Source organism: Culex quinquefasciatus, chromosome 1 (assembly GCF_015732765.1).
Source record: "Culex quinquefasciatus strain JHB chromosome 1, VPISU_Cqui_1.0_pri_paternal, whole genome shotgun sequence".
Classification (NCBI taxonomy): Eukaryota; Metazoa; Arthropoda; class Insecta; order Diptera; family Culicidae; genus Culex; species Culex quinquefasciatus.
The window spans coordinates 117,228,026-117,250,449 of record NC_051861.1 but is presented as its reverse complement, the minus strand read 5'-3'; the positions used below and the strand labels follow the sequence as shown (position 1 = coordinate 117,250,449).

The 22,424-nt window shown below is 37.9% G+C and overlaps 2 protein-coding genes across 3 annotated transcripts in view; one reads left to right on the top strand and one right to left on the bottom strand.

Annotated features, from left to right (window-relative positions):
- LOC6049479 (Y+L amino acid transporter 2) overlaps positions 1-22,424 on the top strand; it is a 39,791-nt gene that overhangs the window by 631 nt on the left and 16,736 nt on the right. The window lies entirely within an intron of this gene.
- LOC119768570 (probable helicase with zinc finger domain) lies at positions 10,548-11,815 on the bottom strand. 2 transcript variants are annotated; one of them, XM_038258574.1, is made up of 3 exons: positions 11,802-11,815; positions 10,647-10,956; positions 10,548-10,572 (listed from the first exon to the last, which is right to left on the bottom strand). In XM_038258574.1, exons 2-3 carry the CDS (start codon positions 10,934-10,936, stop codon positions 10,548-10,550), a joined length of 315 nt encoding a protein of 104 aa, XP_038114502.1. In that variant the 5' UTR covers positions 10,937-10,956; positions 11,802-11,815. The 2 variants fall into 2 exon arrangements, with proteins under 2 accessions (XP_038114502.1, XP_038114510.1); XM_038258582.1 differs by lacking the exon at positions 11,802-11,815 and having other exon boundaries at positions 10,548-10,569; positions 10,647-10,979.

The window sequence follows — 22,424 nt, the reverse complement described above, 5'->3', positions numbered from 1 at the left end:
AAAAAAAGTCGTAAACTTCATGCGACGACAACGTCGTCGTCGTAAATATCGATTTGCTAGAAACACGTTTTTGAAGCGTAGGAGGCTGCGTTGTTGACGTAGTCGAGTAGACGAAGTATGCAACAGTGTTTTCTAATTGTTCTTTGCCGGCCGGCCGGCCGGCTAGGAAGTTACATTGAAATTATAAATTAAAATTTGTAGAAGTATATATAACGTAAAATTTAAACACGTGGTTTTCAACTGACGGTGCAGTTTTCCGTGGGATGCAATCCTTCTCGGATGAAAATCGTATGACACCGGCAGAGAAATTTTAATCATTTCATGACGTGTGTGGCTACTATGATCAGATGCTGTCGATATTTACTTGTCTATTTTTAACACGCAGTTTGTCGTGGGTGTGCGTAGGACTTTTGAACTGTTTATAGTGGGATCTATAGTGTAGAGCTAGTATGAGCGTGTACGATGTTAACTCTTCTTTATCAACCGTCGGTTGTGGGTTGAAGAAAGAATCAAGTTCGATATGCTTCGTTTAGTGTGCTGATAGCCTCTCATTGTGATCAAGAAAAAATAATTGAAATGGAAAATATTAAAGCAGAGGAACAAAAACTACTTTCTACTTAAATATTTGTTTAGGAATAAAATAAATATTTTTTTTAGTTCATTTGAAAGTTAGTTAAAACTGATTATTTTTAATAATTTATTAAAAAAATTGCCATTATCTACGTTTTTGTGAACAAGGCTTTTTAATCAGAAATTTACCAACACATCCAAAACTCTGTTAACATGGCAGCTGCGGGGTTGTTTGCATCAGATTTGCTATCTCTTTCTAGCAAAAGTTTTATCTCATGCGACTTCTAGCTGGATTTTTTTTACTGACCGCCCGATATTTCAGCCAACATATTTCGCAGGGACTCTGACAGATCGAACTCGATCATTGTTTGCATCAGGACACTGTGACGAGAAGTTCGTCATTTTTGGGTTAAATTATTATATTTTTTTTCACTTGGCCTAGAAAGCCCTATTCTTGAAAAAAAATTAGCAGTTGTTTCATTTTATTATTTATGAAAAGCCGTTATTTTTTTAACAGAACTTAAAAAATATAACTTGGTAAAATTTGTTCAAATCAAGTTTTTGTAATAAAAATAAATCCAAAAAATTCCAGAAATATTTTTTTTCGTGTATACATTTATTTTAAGTACTATTCATACCTTACAACTTTGCTGAAGACACCAAAATGATCGGGCAAACCCTTCTCAAGCACGGATTCTAGGTGCTTTCAGATATCTGTTATGAAAATATGACTTTAATTAATTATTTATTCAATATTATCTTTCGTCAGATCACCACTCTCTATCGACATCGTCACAACATTCGCGTCCCTCGTTTGCTCAAAAGTTGTTTTATGTGCGTCACTCACAGCTGTTTCATTGTTTGCCTTCGTCGCGTTTGACTCTACAAGTGGATCTTTTGCTTTTTTTTTGACAACCCAAAAAAAAGAAACAAACAAAAAATACCTGCAATTTACATATTTCCCCTCCTTCAAAAAACGCATTTAAACGACCGTCCTTTGTCTTTTGTTTGTCTTCTTCATTTCGTTAATTTCTTCTTAACAATTTAACGGAGTTTCATTCCGTGCTCGACGTCTTCTTCGACAAACGATTTGACGAAATGTAGGTCACTGAAGCTTCAAAATTTTCGTCTATCCCGATTGGATTGTTGAATGAGCGAAATTGAGAGTGGTTCTTCACACATGATAAAACCCAAAAGAAGATGGATTTGGAGCTTGTCGGCGAATCTTCTTTATCAGAAGTCAAATTTACACCAACATGTTAATCGATGATTTGTTCCTTGTTGATTTTTTGGAATTTCCTCGGTGAGAGTTTCTTTCCCTCTATTGACCATCACTATCTAGTCTGAGTCACTCACTCTCTCTCTAATTGACTGACCCATGAACAATTGTTGTGATAATTAGCTTTACCACGTTATCTCACCTCTGTGATTTCCGTATTTTCCGTGATTCGTAACTGCATAGATGAGTAATTAAGACCATGTCGATGAAGACTCATTTTTCTTTTTCAAATAAAAAGAAGCAACTCTTCTCACTTCAAGGTCGTCAAATGATAGACAATCGCGGCCCTCAAGCTGTCATGGAACCGGTAATAACACACTGCGCACACGCTGCACTCTATCTGCTTCACGCCTCGACAAGTTCCGATGCAAAACCTCGGTCCGGCCCAAGACCAGAAGGGATCGCTGTATAAATAATATTATGTACAAACCAGCCCCCTGGCACCACTGTAAATGCCCAGAACGTTTGACAGTCACCAAAACCTTGAAGAGCCCATGCATTAGTATGTGTGAAGAGCCCACCATAAACAACGTTTTGGATTAGTGTGTGTGAAGAGCCCACCATAAACAAAGCCTTGAATAAAGTAGTATTGGTGTCGTCTGATTGTTTACATAGAAATAGGGAAATGGCGGATGCGAAAGAGTTTAATCAAAAATAATATTTTTGTGTTATAAACTGTTTAAAAAATCGACGCAAGTGGTCACATTTATCTTGGTCATATTTCCGGACGTGAAACATGTGTGTATGGCTGGAAACGAAAAAGGAATCGGCTGGTGGGACGAGCAGCCGGAAAAGCGGAAGTGATTTTACCTCTTCCGAAGACCGGAACCGGAACTGGTTCCTATTTGTTTGGGGGCAAGAATCCGACAAAAGCTGCTCTGATGCGTGGAACAAGTAACCTGAACGATCTACCAATTTAAAGGAAACCCTCGAATGGATCGAGGAATTCAAGATTGAAAAAATCTTAGAATCTACGCGGAAGAATCATTATTTTAATGGCCCTGGAATACCGCATGCCCGGGGCCATTAAAAGAATGAGAATTCAACATGTAAAAAGTACATAACTTGAGAATTGTTTGCGCGCTTTGTTTATTTTCCAAAATCTGACAGCAGAAACTTTCGTTTTCTTCTTTGTTTTCTTGATGTTCGTCATCATATATTTTGGTTTCATAAACATGGCGGCAGTGACAGAGGGCTGGTACAAACAGTAGAAGAGAGCTGAGGAGCTCACATATTTGCGCGTAATATTAGTCATAGATGCACGCTTATTTGCCGGTGGAAAACAAGCAGTTCGTGGATTGGTAATTTTCCTTAAAAATAGTGAAATGTTGGTACCCTCCGCAAACGTCAAACCATACAAAATTGCTGCCGGATCTTTTCCGAGAGAGATCCGAAAAGCTTGTTTATGTTCAACTTGCAAAAGACAATGAAGTAGACTTCATTATAATTTTTATTATTATTTCACGGAGGATAGGCATTACACGAAATCGAGTTCGATTACACGAAATTCAGTTCAAGTACGATTACATACTTTCGTGTAAGAGAGGTCGAACTGAAAATCGTGTAAAATCGAAATTGAAACGTTTCACCTGGTCGAAAAGTTTCACAGGGTGAGAAATTGCCTATATCTGGGCGTATTTATATATCGTTTTTTGTTGTTCAGAAAAACAATAAATTTACTCATAAAAAGAGTTCTTATGCAAGCTTTATTTCAAAGATTAAGTACAAATTATAATAATACATAATTAATATGATATATCTAAATGGAATTCCATATTTCGAGAGAAAAACTTAAAACAAAAACTGGTCTTCCAAGTTCGGTCGGAACACTTGGCAATCGGATACAATTCCGGTGGAAACTCAGTGCAAAGTGTTGTTGGACGAGATCATACGTCATTGCTGGTGTGGGTAGTGGCCATCGTGGTCATTCCTCGGACCTACTTGGATGTTGTTTGGTCTGCAGACGGGCCCGAGTTTTGCTGGAAGACTTGCTTTGGTTCAGTGTAGGTCGAAATGTCCTCCCGGGCCCACTCCGGGTTGCCTGCACAGCATGTTCCGGATTGCCGTCAGATTGTTCAACGGGAACACCTCGCAGAAGCCGCAGTGGAACGCGACAAGCTGTTGTCCGATGCCCTCCTACAGGTAGAAATTGATCGTTAAGTTGCAGTACTCCTTGACGTCGTCTTCCAATTAGCTGTGAGCTGGGGTAGCCGGCGGTCCAGGAATTGCAGAGCTAGGTGAAAGCGCTGATTCGCCACTTCGCTGTGAGAACATCGAAACCGGAACGGGAAACGCACCACCTTCTCGCCACTGAGGGACCAGCGCAGATCGTCGGTTGCCTAGATTCCCCGTACCTCAATCAGTAAGGCAGGACTACCGGGGCCTGGGCGACGGAGGATGTAGTTTTTTTGGCCGGCTCGAACGGGGGACGTAGCAGCGCAGATCCCAGCACCTTAAAAAAAAACAAACAAAAATTACAATAAATTCAAATAAACAATACACGATTTCATCAGCGATCGCTACCTTTTGACACTTTTTTGGTGGTCGATTCCAGGGAGGAGGTCGCTTTTTAATCAGCAACGACGGCGGCTCGAACGAGGGACGTAGCAGCGCAGACCATTGGTTGCCCAGATTCCCCGTACCTTAATCAGTACGGCAGGACTACCGGGGCCTGGACGACGGAGGCCGGCGAAGTACGTAGTGTAGGAATTGAGAGTGGGTAACAGTAGAGGCTCGTATGCTAGAAAGGATAAATTATAAGAAATTTGTTCTAAATACGAGTAGCGTGTAGTGAGAGAAAGAGAGAGTTGTTAAACGTTTGTGTGAGAGAAATAAATCAGTCTTGTAGTTTGTTTCGGCACGGAAAGACGCGTTTTATTTCCATCCGAAACCCAACGAAAGTTGCGGAATCAAGAGCTCCGATCACGACAATGGCGCGGATTGGTATCACCTACGCGAATTCGGAAGAAAAAGTGATTTTAGTTTAATTGTTCGGCGAGACTGCAGATGAAAATGGACATTTTTAGTGGAAGTTCTGCTGCGGAAAAAGACGCCATCACTGGCTTTGATTTCTACTGGCAGAAATTTTGGACGTGTGTGTGTGGCGGTTGCAGCTAGATCGTTGTCTTTTGTCCGTTCGTTGCAAGTTGGCCCCTTTTTCCGAGTTGGGTTGATGTTTCGCAGTGAAGATGCTGCGTACTTTTGATGTGCTTTGGCAGGTTTTCGGAATGGCACGTGACACTCGACGTGACAGCGGCCATCTTCCCTGAAAATATTTAATATTTGTTGACCAGCATGTGTGTGATGGTGGGTGTGAGTGCGAAGGCGTTCTTCCCGAGAAAAGCATCGAGGCCGTCATCTTGTAACTTTCACAGTGACTTCCAGCGTTTGTTCCCCATTATCGAATGGTGTGCTTCTTTTGTGAAGGTGTCCTCCCCGAGGGAGGCATCCCGGGACTGAGCATATGTGTGTTGATGGGAGCGGGTGTGAAGACGTATTCTCCGAGAGAAGCAACAAGGCCACCATCTTGAACATTTTATGAAACCTTGCCCCGTCTGATTCCATCCTAACTCCTGTCAGTGGGTTTCTTATAAGAATGAAAGGAGGATGAAACTTCCCTGAGAGGATGATGATTTCCCCGAGAGGATGATGATTTCCCTGAGAGGATGATAATTCCCCGAGAGGATGATGATTTCCCTGGGAGGACAAATGTTTTCCCCGAGAGGATAATGAACATGATTATGATGATGATTTCCCTGAGAGGATGATACTTCCCTGAGAGGATAATGATTTCCCTGAGAGGACAAATGTTTTCCCCGAGAGGATGATGAATATGATTATGATGATGCTTCCCTGAGAGGATGATACTTCCCTGAGAGGATGATGATTTCCCTGAGAGGATAAATGTTTTCCCCGAGAGGATGATGAATATGATTATGATGATGCTTCCCTGAGAGGATGATGATGACTTCCCCGAGAGAACGATGATTTCCCTGAGAGGACAAATGTTTTCCCCTAGAGGATGATGATTATGGTGGTTTCCAAAGAGGAATTAAAATTATGCTTCACGTTAATGAAAATTAGTTCTCAAGTGGAATTGATATTTTAAACCGGAATTGGTGACCTTGATTTTCTCATTTGTAGACTCTTCATCGGTGTGTTTGGGGAGTTCATTTTCTATGATTGAATAGGTTCAAAAAGGGTCAACATTTTATTATCATGGAAAAAGCTATTCTTTTTTGTAGGTTTTTTTAAGGGAAGAACTAATCGACTGTTAAAATATAATACCAGTTGCTGTTGGAAAAAAACACGAATTTTAGGATCAAAACAATTCTGCATTGTTAGATTGTGTTGGTATGGTATAATGTGGGTTGAAGAAAAGCATAGCCTATGATAAGTTTTTCTGTAATGTATGTGTTGTTAAATTGTTGTAAATTTATAGGTTTGTAAAATATAATGAGAGATTTTTTAATTTTAATAGTGGGAAAACATGAATAAAGTATAGAAAACAAAAAAAAGGTTAGTTTGAATAACCTTTGATGATTGAAAAAAGAAGCCTAGAACTTTATTTCATTAAATATAATTTGAAGTATATAAGAAAATTGTTAGTTATTTTGCTAGTTTGTTTTTTAAGAACTTGGTATTTAGGTTTAATATAATAAAAGATATTGGTTAAATTTCGAAAAACATTTTGAAAACTGGAGCATATTCTGAATCTTGGATGTTTTATCATTTTTTATCATTGAAAAAGATTTTTTGAAGTTTAAATTGCACAATTTAATGTGAGATTTGAAATATGAGTAATGTGAAAAATGTAGGAATATTGTTAACGAATTTTATTTTTTCCTGATAACAAAATAATTTTTATTTTTATTGAAAGTTGAAAGTTTTGAAACTTGGATTGTAATATATAATTTGAGATTTTGCATGATTTGTTGGAAACAGAAATAACGTGAAACACAATTAAATTAAGTAAAGAGATTTATTATTGTCGTACATTATGTAAAATATTTTTTAACTTTGATATGTTGGATATAATTTGAACCTACGATTGTAGGTCTGCAGACATGAACAATGCTATTAAAGTGAGAAACTTAGATTAACGAGGAGAAAGTTGGAATCTGAATACTTAATGTTTTAGAATGTTTTTATTGAAGTAGAATTTTTGATATTTTGATTGTAAAATTAAATGTGAGATTTTAAATATGGTTACTGTGACAAGGTGGGAAAATTTTGAAATTGTCAATGAATTTTCATTTTGTTCTGATAATAAAATAATGTTTACTTTGATTGAATGTTGAAAGTTTAGAAGTTTAGTTTGTAATAGATGATTTGAGGATTTGCATCACTTGTTTAAAATAGAGGTAATATGCAAAAACTTATATCAAGTGAATATAATTATAATATAATAAAGTTTAGAAGTTTAGTTTGTAATATATAACTTGCGATTTACATGACTTGTTTGAAACAGAAGTAATGTGAAAAACATAGATCAATTAAAAAGATTTATTATTGTCGTACAGAAAATACAGACAAATTGCACTGCAGACATGAACAATGTTATTTAAGTGAGAAGCTTGGATTAAGTGGAGAAATTTGGAATCTGAATATTTTAGTAGAATTATGTTTAGGTTTTGATTGCAGAATTAAATGTGAGATTTAAAATGTGGGTAAGGTTGGAAAATTCTGATTTTTTTTGAAAGAACAATATGCCTGCCAGCACTAACTTGATTTCTAATCTTTTAATTTGTTGTGCTAGTTGGAATCTGAATATTGAAGTAGAATTATGTTTAGGTTTTGATTGCAGAATTAAATGTGAGATTTAAAATGTGGGTAATGAGAACAAGGTTGGAAAATTCTGATTTTTTTTTAAAGAACGATACGCTTTTAATTTGTTGTGCTAGTTAAACGATATTTCATAAGTTTGAGTTATGTTGGTCAAAATAGAAATTTTAGTAGTTGAATTTATACATTTTAGTTTGAATTTTGATGAATTTAATAAAAAACATGGATTAAACTCAGATAATACAAAAAAATAGTTTATTTTACAGCTAGCCCTCAGAACCGGAAACTTACATGAAAGGAGACAAATGATATCAAAAGATGATGGTTCTTCAACAAACTGACACAACAAGGATCACGATGTGGATGAAAGCTCAACATTTGGCGCTGGAGGATAACGTATTATAAATATTGTTGATGAGTGCGTATAAATGATGTAAGGATTATAACGATTTTGAAAAGATGCAGGTTTTATGCGGACGGGCTTTCCTGCCGAAAAAAATAAAATGAAAATATCATTTCAAGCATATTTAGTGCCGTAATTTACAGGAGAGATTATAATTATCTTGTTGTTTGTGTATTAGTAACTATTAATTTAAGAGTAGATGAGGAGGAGAATGTAGGAATTGAGAGTGGGTAACAGTAGAGGCTCGTATGCTAGAAAGGATAAATTATAAGAAATTTGTTCTAAATACGAGTAGCGTGTAGTGAGAGAAAGAGAGAGTTGTTAAACGTTTGTGTGAGAGAAATAAATCAGTCTTGTAGTTTGTTTCGGCACGGAAAGACGCGTTTTATTTCCATCCGAAACCCAACGAAAGTTGCGGAATCAAGAGCTCCGATCACGACACGTAGCAGCCGGATTTGCACAAGCAGCGGATATTGCTGCACCTAAAAAAAAAGAACAAAACAAATTAGCCTCTTCCGGCCGGAGTTGTCTAAATGATGCCATCTCCTGTTGGAAGGGAACAAAATCAAGGGGGTGGAAATGTCAACATTTGGCCATATTCGGTCGGATCTTTGTGATCAAAATCTCATACTCAGACACGAATAGCTTTGGCGGGGAAGGACCAGTGCCACCGGTGTCCTTGAGTTTGCCGTTCCGTTCGCGACATTTCTGGGCCGTTTCGAAGCGTTAAGGAACGGATGTTGTTAACAAGTACTAAAAAGAGGATGGTTGTTACAAATTTCGTGATTTCTGAATCTTGTAAAAACTTACATTTGAGAGCTGGTACGACGCACGCATCCCCTCAAGAGTCTTGCCGAAGTGGGGCTTGCAGCGCATGGTTCAATTCGGAGACATCCGGTACAACGGGAACACGTTTGATAACTTCGTAGACCTTGCCGAGCCCGACGACCATCTCAGATAGGTGACATGCTGGGTCCACTTGAGTAGATTTCCGGTACCATGATACGAAGTTCGTGCTGGTCGGCGTGGCGTGGACCAAGCCCGAGAGCGCGTTGCTTTCCAGGTTGACATCCCGCTGGGACTGCGACCAAACGATACTCCGCGAGGCGCCAAAAGCCGTGCAATTAAAGTACAGCTAGCGCGTCTCGAACGGAAACAGCAACGAACAGCTCTGGTTAAAGTCCTCGCATCACTTGGGCAGACTTCTGCTTCTGCAGCTGGTTGGTGATCTTCTTGCTCATGAACGTGCCCGGGATGCGTGCGTTCAATATGCTTTTGAGGTTCTTGTCGTTGTTGGAAGGTCTATCCTACCCGCCTTTTGTACAATGATCCGAAAGATTCCATACTTCCTGTACGAGCAATGCACGAGTTCCAAATGTTATTGCACATTCGGAAAAACATCAACTCTCCCGACGTTACACTTGTCCGGCAAAGAATGCATGAAGGTCGTGCGAGTAGACAAGCTGGACACTTCTATTTGGTCAGAGCCAGAACCGAATTCGGCCGTAAGAAGATAGCGTTCATCGGAAGCAAGCTATACAACGCCCTCCCACAGTCCTGTAAAGACTCACCTACATTTATCAACTTTAAAAAAACCCTGCGCGCTCACCTCAAGTCGAAAGTGTTACTTTATCTACCGAGAAGCTCACACTAAAAGAATTTTATGCTTTTTCGTTTCCGCCACCCACCGCCTGTCACCCACCGCCTGCCACCCACCGCCCGCCGCCAGCCGCCCACCAACAACCGCCTGCCACCAGCCGCCCACCACTCACCGCCCGCCACCCACCACCCACCGCAAACAACCCATCAACAGTCGCCCAACACACCATATACGCAACCATAGTAGAATAGTTAAAGAATAGTAATAATTTAGTTGTAATTAATGGCAACAAAATCCCTTAAAAGAGCTTAGCTCACTGGGATTTGCCAACCTGCAAAGTGCTAACAGTAATGATTGTTAAAAATAATAAAATACGTAGCTACCGAGCCTAACTCTTCAAAAGAGTAGGTGAATGTTTCCAGCAATCAACGCTGTGAAGTGCGAAATTCGGTTTTAATAATAAAAAAAAAAAAAAAAAAAAAAAAAAAAAAAAAAAAGGTGACGAGGCCATGTCGACAAGCCCACCGTGCCGCTGCTGCCGTCCGTCATCCATCCGAAGCGCTCCAAGTTTTTGCAGGCTCTGCTGTTGATGAAGCAGCAATTGCTGTTGTTGCACCGCCGCTACAACCTGCTGCTGCTGTTGCTGCTGAGGGGGCATTTGCATTTGCGAAGCGGCACAGGCCGTAATCGATGCCATCAAGTCGGTAGACGAACTTGGGCAGATGGGACCGCCGCCGCCCATCACCGGGCGAATGTGGTTCTGGTGAAGCTGATGGCGTGGATGTTGGGGCTGGTGGTGGGGTGGGAATGAGCCGTAGTTCGGAAGGGCTGGCTGGCTGGGTTGTTACTGTTGCTGCTGCTGCTGGACCGGACTCTTCATCGGCGGTGGAATCAACGGTCGGCCCTGGCCTTCAGGTGCATCTGGGGACGAATCTGCTGACAAGTTTTGGAAGAGGCAAGATTGAGTTTAGAAAAAAAAATCCTTACGAAAATAATCATTTCAAACCAACCTTTCGTGTTTCAGCTGCTTGCCGGACGTGATCAGCTTCTGCTCGTAGAACAGCTCCGACGTAAACTTGATGATCGCTTCGTGCGCTCGGTAGTTTTCGCACAGCAAGATCTTGTACAGGAAATCGTTCGGGTAGTGATCGTACAGGCGCTCCAGCAGCGAAATGTCCAACTTGCGCTCCTTGGCATAGTTCGATAACAGCTCCGGGGACATTTGCATGTGGTCACCGGCCAGCACGATGCGCGTCTTCTCCTTCGCCAGCGTCAACGGCATGATCGCCTCGCACTCCATGGCGCCATGGAGTGCAGCACCTAATAATAAAAAAGAGATAATTTAAGGTTAGTTTGAAGTTTGAAAATCCCGCCGGAAGATAGATTTGCACTTCTTCCAGAACAGCATTCAGCAATTCTTGGTAATTCGTTTTGAGGGCGTGTCCCAAATGTTTTTGTGGCCGGATTCGTTTGATTTCTTGGTTCATCGGTCTGGGGGAAGCGAAATTCTATCTTCCGGCAGGATCTTAAACAAATCTGTCGGTTGTGGCAGGAAAGTGCAAGATTTCGGTTCCCCCAGACCGGAAAACCAAGAATTACAGGCCAGTTAATGTTTTTGTGGCCGGATTCGATTGAATTCTTGGTTCTTCGGTCTGGGGGAAGCGAAATACTATCTTCCGGCAGGAACTTGTACACATCTGTCGGTCCCAGACCGAAGAACCAAGAATTCAACCGAATCCGGCCACAAAAACATTCACTGGCCTGTAATTCTTGGTTATCCGGTCTGGGGGAACTGAAATCTTGCACTTTCCTGCCGCAACCGACAGATTTGTACAAGTTCCTGCCGGAAGCTAGAATTTTGCTTCCCCCAGACCGATGAACCAAGAAATCAACCGAATCCGGCCATAAAAACATTCACTGGTCTGTAATTCTTGGTTATCCGGTCTGGGGGAACCGAAATCTTGCACTTTCCTGCCGCAACCGACAGATTTGTACAAGTTCCTGCCGGAAGATAGAATTTCGCTTCCCCCAGACCGAAGAACCAAGAATTCGGCCGAATCCGGCCACAAAAACATTCACTGGCCCGTAATTCTTGGTTTTCCGGTCGGGGTGAACCGGAATGTTGCCTTTTCCGGCAACTGTTCCCAAATTGGCACAAAACTTACCATTTCAACTCCTCTAATCACCAGAATCCAAATTGCACTAAGTCCCGATTTGACAGCGAGTGAAACGATTCCGCAGAATCTTCAAAAATTTTCTAAGTCCAAAAGTTACACCTTTTTCAGTTCGGACCCCTGAACTGGTAAAGGTGTAACTTTTACACTTTTTGCAGTTCGCATTTTACACCTTTTTCAGTTCGAGGGTTGAAACTAGTCGGTGGTGTAACATCGAACTGCAAAAAGTGTAATGCTGATTCTCCGTGTTTATTTTATTTTTTGTTTTGTGTTTATTGTTTTTGTTTACAACTACTGTTCCTACTAATGATTATAATTCGGCCAACGAAATTGTTTCAAAAACGATGTTTTGTGAGTTTTTGCAACAATTCTTAGTCTTTGGCAAAAGATGGACGAAATATGGAGTTTAACAATAAATTATTTCTGCTTATGAAGATACTTTGTATGAAATAAATATTATAATATTTTTACTAAATTTAATATTATATTATATAATACAAGCCTTACCCGGCAAACTTCGTCCTGCCCATTTTTGGTTTCCTGACGTTTCTTGATTGTTTGCTAATTCAGCCTCCTGTGATCTAAATTTGAGTTTACGTAACTTTTCCCATACAACCAGCCGATTTTCCGGAATCGGTTCCAGAGTGGCCAAAGTTGTAACTTTTTTGCGTAAGAACCTTCCTTGGGCTTTTACGAACCCAACGCAACAAAGAGCACCTCAATCCGACGCTCCGTATTGAACTGATTTGCGTTCGAACAAAACCGTCGAAATTTTTTATATATATAGATAATAATAATAAAGATTATATTATAATATCAAGCATACCAGGATTTTCTTTAAAGGCTAGTATGCAGATCAGAAGGAAAGGGGTCAAGAAACAGCTTCACGAACAGCAGAACAAAGGAGAGGAAGCTTTTCTTCACCCTCTCTGACTTGCTTGCGCTGCCGCTGCTGCCCATTTGATTTTTTTCTTGACCGGTTCCTTCCGAAGTGCGTATACCCCTTAAATCTTGACCATAACTGACAGCTCGCACCACTTAGATCTCAACATGCTGTTGAGAAAAAATAAATAAAATAATAATAATAACAAAAATTATAATGAAGTCTACTTCATTGTCTTTTGCAAGCTGAACATAAACAAACTTTCGGCCAGGGTGGTAACTCAAGTCGGGAAATCGGGAATTCGTCAAAATCCGCCAAAAATCGGGAAAAGTCAGAAATCCCAAGCATACTTGTTTGAAATTTTGTGTTCTAATTTTGTAATATTTTATACAATGTTCAAATTGGTTTCACTCAATAATAAATTATTCTACTCTAGTAACTTACTTGCAATTTAAGGTTCCTTTTACATTGTCAATCTATTTGATAATGCAAAGGTTATTTAAGACATTAATATTGCGGATTTCAGAGATTTTTAGACAATCGTGCAATTTGTGGAAAGCTCTCCAACAAAGTGTACATCCCAAACTACAGCAGAAAAAAAAACTATCCAAGACACACACCCTAGTTTAAAACTGTTCTAAAGTGGTCGAAAGCAACAAAACTTAGTCGAGACACGCACCAGAAGGGAGAAGGGGTAGGATTTCAAGTGTGCAAATATTTGGTGTGCAGTTATGATTTGCAAGGGTGGAGAATTTGGTGCAAAGTGTGCAATAAGGCTATTAAATATTGGATGCATTTGACACAGATTTTCAAATATTTTTTTTAATTGAAAGATTTTTAGTAATTTTAGTTTATCAAACAAAAACAATGTAACAAAAAACTAATATTGAAATACAGAGCGGATTCGCTAATTCGAATGGAACTGCATTCGAATGAGCGAATCCAAATTCGCTAATTGGAACGACTGACAGTTGTCAAAGGCTTGAAACCACGTGTTTGGAAATTGTCGAACAATGGTGTTGAAACGTCAACATCAGTTTGACAACTGGATTTGACGCATGAGTGCTTTTTAATTCGAATGTAGAGCCTAATTTCAACTATTATGGCCAGCATAAGGTTTATTTTTGTGATACATTACGTCATATCAATTTTTTTTCCAAAAGTTTCTCTGAATTTTTTTTTATGAGTATGGTTAAATTAATATCGATAAATCTTGATATTCAGTCATCAGAACATTTTTTTATTTAAAAATATTAAAAAAAAACGAATAAGATTCAATCGTTGTTAATTCTGAATGAAAAAAAAAGGAAAAAATGTTTTACGTTTTGGAAAAATGAAAAAAATATTGACATTGCAATAAAAAAAATCCAAGAAATTTTGATTTTAGTTATTGCAAATATGTTTAAAAAAATTGTCTCTCCAAACATTTTGAAAAAAAAAAAACAATATATACAGTTAAATACTGACAACGAGACAAATCAACAATTCAACATTTAAAAATTCAATATCAAAATTTACTAAATAAAATTAGAACTTGGCAAAAACAAATTTAAAACGAATTCTTAGATATTTTTTTGCTAAATTCTTTGATTGAATAATAACAGTAATTATAATTTAAGCGTTGCTTGATTTAAAATAATATTTTCAATTAAATTATCTTTAACTTTTTGCCATTCCAGTGGAAACAAAGTATCCTATACGTTTACTGATTTTAAAAATAAAAAAAAAATCAAATTATTCGCTCTACAGCATTGCCTTGGCGTTCTCGATTGCGAGATTCCTACTCGAAACTAGGTGTCCGAAGGCTTGATTGTTGAGGCAATTGGGTACTAAAACCCTATGTAAATTTTTATGTACAACGGTAAAAAACACGACTAAAAACTATTTCTGATCACTTTTTTTTTTCATTTTAACTATGTTCCCCTTGGAACGAGCTGTCAAGTAGGAGCTTTTCTGTCAAGAAGGACCGCGAGGATAATTTTTCAAAATTGATTTAAAAATCCATTTTAAACTCTTTCTGGTCGTACAAAGGGTCAATGTACTCAGAAAAATAAGCTTTATCGCTGTAAAAATTAATATCAGCAATCTAAGCTTCATTTTAGGACCCAATTGCAAACCTCTTTTTACACCTAAGCTTCCATCCACCCCGGGATTCGAACTGACGACCTTTGGACTGTTAGTCCTACGGCCTACCAGCGACTCCACCGAGGCAGGACCCAGAGAGACGACTCCTTCACCTGGACTGAGTTAACGACCTAACCTTTTGGTTAGTCCGGGGCCAACATTTACTTCCCGTCCGACTGAAGGCGTGATCAGACAAATCTCGTCTCGAAAAATGCCACCGGGACCGTCTGGGATCGAACCCAGGCCGACTGGGTGAGAGGCAATCACGCTTACCCCTACACCACGGTCCCGGCAATTTTAAAAATAAACCTTGAAATTATGAGTATTGTTAAGCATTCAGTTAATTTCAAAGAAAAAACACAGTAGTAAAACCTAGAGTAAAACACAAAGTAGCAACATAAACAATTAGTTATGTTTCTGCTCTGAATCAAAATTTAAGTTTTTTTTTAAATTTGTTGTTATGTTTCTGTATTTTTCGAAAATTGTCAACAGTTTGATTTTTGTCTGGAATAATTTTTAAGATAAGAAATGGATATAAGGCTTTCTAGGCCCAGTGAAAAAACAAGTAATTTAACCCAACAATGTCGAACGTTTCGTAACAGTGTCCTGATGCAAACAATGATCGAGCTCGAGCTGTCACAGCCCTGGGAAGTATGTTGGCTGACATATCGGGCGGTCAGTCCAAAAAACCAGCTAGAAGTCGCCTGACAAAAAACTTTTGCTAGAAAGAGATAGGAAACCTGATGCAAACAAACGTTCAGCTGTAATGTAAACATACTTTGAATGTGTTGGTAAATTGCTGACTAGAAAGCCTTATTATTTGACTTTTTGGAAAAGTCGAGAATTTGAAGATGGGGTTTGAGTGGTCATCCTGAAAGCTTTACATACCTAAAATTAATAGCTCACACCTAAAGATCATAAAAACTCAAACATACTTAGAATATAAAAGAAACTTTTTTAAAAAAACATATTTTTGGTTAAAAAATCTGGCATACCATTAGTTTTTAGAGCCTTGATACGCTGCAATCACCCTAACCAAAAAATCATAATTTTCTGATTTCAATATCCCACTTTTCATATGAATTTTTCAGTTCAACCCATTTAACCATTTTTATGGTTGTATAGTACCTGAACTCAAAAAATCGTATGAGAAGTGGGATATTGAACTCAGAAAATCGTGATTTTTGGTAAGGGTGATTGTGACAGTTCAAGCTGGTGTGAAAACAGCGACAGAACTCGCACCACGCAGGCTGAGATCAATCAACCGCTGCTGAGGCGAAAATAACAACTGTCATTTCTACAGCTGCCACTTCCAGCAGTTAGAATAGCAGAAAATCAGGCTGAATCAGCAACAAAAAATTGCTGGATGTTTTGCTGCCAGATATTTTCTGCAAAGACATAATGTGTTACAGAATAGAGAATTTGCAGCAAAGCTAAAAGACGCGTGTCGCCACCTATGAACAAATAGCGTAAACCTATGATTTTTAGAAAAAATGTGTTTTTTCCTTCCTAATCAACATTTTTATAAAACTTATGCCGGATTCGAATGAGAAAAAATATTTCCAACAATTTGATGTATAACTTTCCAATATTTGTTTGATTTTTCTATGAGAAAACTGTAAATTTAGAAAAAGATAGTAATTTGGACTATTTGGCCAGAAAGTCTGTCAAAAATCAATACAAATTGTTGAATATACGTTAACACATCTGTTATCAACTATATAACGGTTTATTTCATTGATATATACGGGGAAACTATTTTTTTCGTGTTCCAAAACATGTTTTTTAAAGAAAAAGGTCACAAATTTTTGCGCGCCCAAAAGTTGATGTTCATTATTTTGAAACAAAAAAATTTTCTCGTCTTTTGCAACCAGTTTCATGAAGATTGATGCAGGGAATCATGACAAATAAGCGATTTTGTTCTTTAATCGACAGAAAGGCATACGACTTTAGGCAAGTAACCTCATTTTGGCGCCACCTACATTTGAAACGCAGTCGCGCTGCAAAACCTCAATGGCCAATATTGATGAAAACAGATGATTTTTTTTTATAATTCAAATGTTTTTCAACATTCGATTGCATGAAAACGAAGAAAAAAATACAAAAAAGGATTGGAGACTACAAAACAGTAACCGTTTTCATGATTATTTTCTGTCATCAGAAAAAAAAACAAAACTAAATTCAACAAACAGCAGCCTACTGGTGTTGGCAGCAAAAGATGAATTAATTACCGGTCTTGACCCGCGGGGTCAATCGCTCTCAATTGGGGTTGATTTCAGTGTGAAGATCAGTTTCAGTTTCGAGCGTCTCTTTCTATCTAGTGTTCACAGTTTTGTGTTCAACTCCTTGACAACTAACTAATCTGCTGTTAAGAGTGACTTGAAACTTTTGATTGCTGCTTTATTTGTTTTTGGTGATAATTTTGCGAACATCCAACAAATCTTTCCGGTCTGATTCGTCCGGTGGCCTTGAACAATTTGTATGCCTATACAATCGGTCAAGGAAACATATTTTGCTGCGCTGATAGCGAACCGGAAAGTAGAGGTTAGGTATATTTGATGTTTTTAAATTTAGACACGTGAACGAACTGATTAGCGGTAGAAGTTTGTAAACTTTAAACTTAGGATTCATTCCCATGCCACTGATGGTGGTGGTTTGTAGGTCTAGGACATTACCTCACGTACAAAAACGGACTGCAAGTAGAAAAAAAAACATGATTCTTAAGCCTTAATTGAGCGGAATAGACTGATAATGAGAGAAACAGAAAAAAAGATCTACTAATAAATATCGACTACGATTGCGTGATGGTGCGGTTTGCTCCAACTGTGAGAACTGGAACCGCGGGAAAAGAACAACTCTGAAGTAAAAAAAGAAAGAAAAGTGTAATTAAGCCTACACAAGTCGAGGGTGATTTTTTTTTTTGCAGTGGTTGTTCTGAGACTCTGTCCTTGTTGTGCAAGAGCTAGCTAGAATGACTTGTTTTAGATTTAATTCTGTAGGGTAGAATTGGAAGCAGTTGAAAATATTATAGTTATTGCAATAAACTCAGTTTTATAGACATAAAATACATGAAGCTGAACAAAAAAATCCAATCGCAACAATGTATCATGCTAATTTGCAATCAACAAATTTTGAAAAAATGCTCACATTCCCACTGAGAATCCTCTTTTGAAATGTCCAATTCAATCGTTTTTTTAATTTAAATCCCTTCTTTGCGCACATAATAATAAATCCATTAAGTCAGACAGGAATTTAATAACACAATAAGGCAAACTGCTCATCGTCGTCGTCCCACTCCGATTCCGATGGCAGCAAAACTTGACTCTTTTTTCACTGAATTCACCCTTGCTGCACAGTAAAACAAAATCATGTGTTATTTTTTTTTCAATTAAAATTCATGTAAAATTACATCACAAAAGAGATAATATTCAACCATCCAAAATTACACACTTTTTTACTGTGTACAGCGTTGACTTCCAACGGCCTATCCTCACAACTAGAATTATCGTTATTATTATCGTTTGTGGGCTTGATCTGGTCGAGCCTCGGAGGTGAGATCCCCAGCAGCAGAGCAATAAAGTATTGCAAATTTTCTTTTTCTTAGTTGGGGTTTTGTTTTGACGTAGACTTACGTCTTTGTCGAAGGTACTGGGGTGTCATTCCAAAAAACCCGGGCCGAAGGCCCTGGATTACTGCGTCATCCGTCAAACGCTTATATCTTCCTTCCCTCTAATCGAATCGACACGATTTATGTGCCATTCGATTCGAAAATTATTCAGCAATTTGCTATAAAACTTTCATTGTTGGCAAAATAGTTTAACAATTGAAACAATTGAATGTTTTAAAATGTTTTCAAAATGCAGAGATTTTGCAAGCAAAATGAGCGCTTCCCACTCACGGACGGGAATGTCAAGTACCTATTTTGAGGGGAAAATCATCCGAGCAACGCGACCGAGTGTCGGTCGCGAAAAAGGAGGGGAAGTAGCGGGCCGAAATCATACATAAGAACGTGCGCCAGAGCCCATTCCATCATTCACGTCTCAGACGTCGGACCGGCAGCAGCAGCAGCAGCAGCAGGAAAGCTCAGCCCAGAGCAGCAGCAGCAGGAGAGAGACCAGAGCAGCAGCAGCAGGAGAGAGGGACCAGAACTGGAAAAGAAGTGCGCATCGCCTTCTCGTCGTCTCCGTCAGCCAGTTGCCTCTCGATGGCCGGACCGTTAGGATCTTTCGTGGTTGCTGTGGTTCGGAGGTGCTTCAATCCCCATCCCTCGTCCCACCCGGGACGAGGCATCAACAAGATGAGGCGCGCGCCTGCTGCCTTCCGCCGAAAAGCCTCTCGTGGGTCAAGCCTTGGTTGTTAAACAATCGGGACATCCAACTAGCTCGTCGCATTCGCGGCGAGCGCTTCTGAAAGATTTACGTCTCATCAAATTCTAGTGTTGAAAGAGTTGCCCTCGTCCCACCCGGGACGAGGCAGCGAGCTAATTTGAATTTAAATTTCAGGAACAAATTTTGGTCTTCGGGGGCGACGGATTGCACAGCTTTCTGAGGCTGCTCTCGCCCCCAACCCCTATGTCCCCTCTCCTCCCCCATTCGGCTCGCTAAAATTCCTTCGTCTCTTTCTTTCCTCTCTTTGCCGTTCGAATGGGTGTTCCTTCCAATATATAGAGCTGATTCTTCAAATTAATATATGGAAAACCCACATGTCCACATATCTAAATTTTACGTAAGTCTACGCCATTCCGGTTATGTCTGTGACATAACTACCTTGACTTTTTTTTTTTTTTTTGCTATGGTAGGAGATGCTAATTTTGACTGTATTTATTGTTGTAAAAAAAAGAAAAATAAATCTTCTTGTATCTTTTTTTGTGTACTTATCACACGTAAATAGAGGTTTAACAAATAAATAATAGTTTATTTTAAGAGCAGGATTATAACTTTTCCTCAGTGAGGAAGGCAAAAAATGGTAATAATCAAATAATTCGTTTTAAAGCTCAAAAGTTTGCATTTTGTGCTCATTTTGCCATTCTTTCACAAATTTTAAAATTAACCGTGGGTTTAAATTTTGTCAAAACCGTCAAAACTCACTTTATGCGATTAGCTATTTTTCACGAAAATCGGAAACGAATTTCACTTGTATTTGTTGTTTGAACTTAATTCAGGTTAAAATTCACAGTAAAAAAAAAGTAATATTACATCAAGGAATGTTGACAGAATGTTGTGTCAGAAATAAATCTAGAGTTTTTTATAGGTCTTATAAAAATATGAAACACGATAGCTTATAGGACTATTAACAAAAAATCTAGTTATTTTTCTTTAGCAGAATCCATGATATAGGTATCCGTGTTCAGGAGGTCATTTTGAGCAACTTTTGTTCTACGAAAAACTTTGCTTCTCTTGTTTTATGTTCATCTTGTTTAATTTTAGTATTTTAATTTGCATTTATCTTGTTTAGTTTATCTTGGTTTTTGGTAGTTTTTGGTCTATTCTACCATCTTCTATCATTACATTTTGCCTTTCTAATTTTTTCATGTTTTTACAGTTACTTTTTTTTTTGCTTGTTTTTCACATTTTCTGCTTTAGAATAGCACACTACAAAAATTATCGCATACTTCATTTTACTTAAATATAGGAAATATTTGTTAAAAAAACACGGCCAAAGTTGACCCCTAAAAAAAAAAGACATTTTTAAAATCATTGGCAAAGTCACATAAAACCAGTCAGACCATTAATTTTCTCAATTTTAAGAGTTCTTTTTTCCAATGCTTTTTAAAAAATCAAAAATTGGTTGAAAAATTTATTTTTGGCGATTTTTTAGATCGAAGCCCGTCTATAGAGGCGGGGTTGGGTTGTAGAGGGTTAACTCATTTTATTTTTATTTATTTTTTTTGAGTTCTTAATATCTGAATATATAGCTATTTTTTTCAAAATGAGGAAAATACGTATTTTTATTGCTTTAGCAAAAGGAAAATGGGTACATTAAAAAATTGGGCAAAATGCCGTTTATAGCATTTTTTTACATTTGGTATTGATAAATCAAGATATTTATATGGAATTTTTTTTTACAATTTTTAATTCAACTAAATTTAAGAAAACAAAAAAACAATGCAAAAAGAAACTAAATTTAAAGTTCAAGCTAAACTGTCAATATTTTGAAGCAAAAATTATAACAAATTGCTCTATGCATTATTACAGTTACGCTACTACCGAAATTTGCAAAATATCAATGAAATTATAAAAAAAGATTTTCGTTTTCCTAAAGTTTTATGTCTTTTTCCGATCTGTGAATTTAAAAAAAATAAGAATTTTAAAGGTGCCATTTGGATTAAAATGTATTTTAAATAGTTTACAAGAACAAGTAAAAGTTTCTGAGCGAAATTTAAATTTTCAGCCATAAATATATTTTTGCCCTCTGTTTTTTTGTTTGCAGTTTTATTGCAAACTTTGCACCAAATTCTCCACCCTTGCAAATATTATCTGCACACCAAATATTTGCAAGTTTCAGACAGAGGAGTGTTTTGGAAAGTTTTTTTCTGCTGTAGTTTGAGGTGTGCAGTTTGTTGGAGAGCTTTTTTCAACTTTCACGATTGTTGCAAAATCTATGATATCCGCAATAAGGGGGAGGGGACAAAACATGTTTTTTTTTGCAATAGCCTAATCTTCGTTAAATTTTTGGCAAATGTCCACACTAAAATGTTATGTATTTGAAGTTCTGTATCACGTGGGCAAAAAAAAGAAAAGAGCGACTGTATCTCGAAAACTTAAAAAAATATGATGTAAAAAAACGTTTTAAAAAAAAATAATTTATTACATCTACGAAAAAAGATAGATATTCTTGTCAAGAGTCATTTAACCTTTTTCACTTTCAACATTTTGCTCGTATTTTTGATTTATCCTTTTTAATTTTAAATTTGATTTATTTTTTTATTTTTTAAGAGATTTAACCATTGTCCCTTTCGTTTATTTTCAAACCAGTGACCAAATTTTCAACTTTATGATAAGTGACAGAACTCTCCAATCGTCTTCACCACAGCAACCTTAATTTGACAACTTACTTCCGTTCGTTTCTTACACAAACGAATGAGTGCTACGCAGTCACTCACACAGTCATTGACTTCCCTCTAGACGTACATTCGCTCAGAGAACGGTCGTTTGACATTCTATCGAGATACCGATCATTTCTTCCATGGTTGCATTCAAATGACTTCTGTCACCACGCACCAAACACATGGAAGAGAGGGGCAAAAACGAGAGCACATTTAAATGATAATTTTACATGGAAACCCAAAATATGACCAAAAATCGATTTTTCGACACTTTGGGTCAATTCTGAGGGCAGATTCAGATTCAGCGGGCAAAATTACATGGAAAAACATTTATTTGGACAATTTTCGAAATTCGTTAGGGTGGTCCTATAAGGTTTTCCCTTGAAAATTAGACTTTTTGAAATGAAGATATCTCGAGTTTAAAGAAAAATACCCCTGAGATTTTTTCAGCGTTTGTAGTGCTGGATCTCCTCTTTCAAATGCAACCTAGTGCTTAAAATTTGGCTTGCGCCTTTTCGAGATATTTAAGTTTTAAATTTGCATCTTTTTTACCTTAAAATCG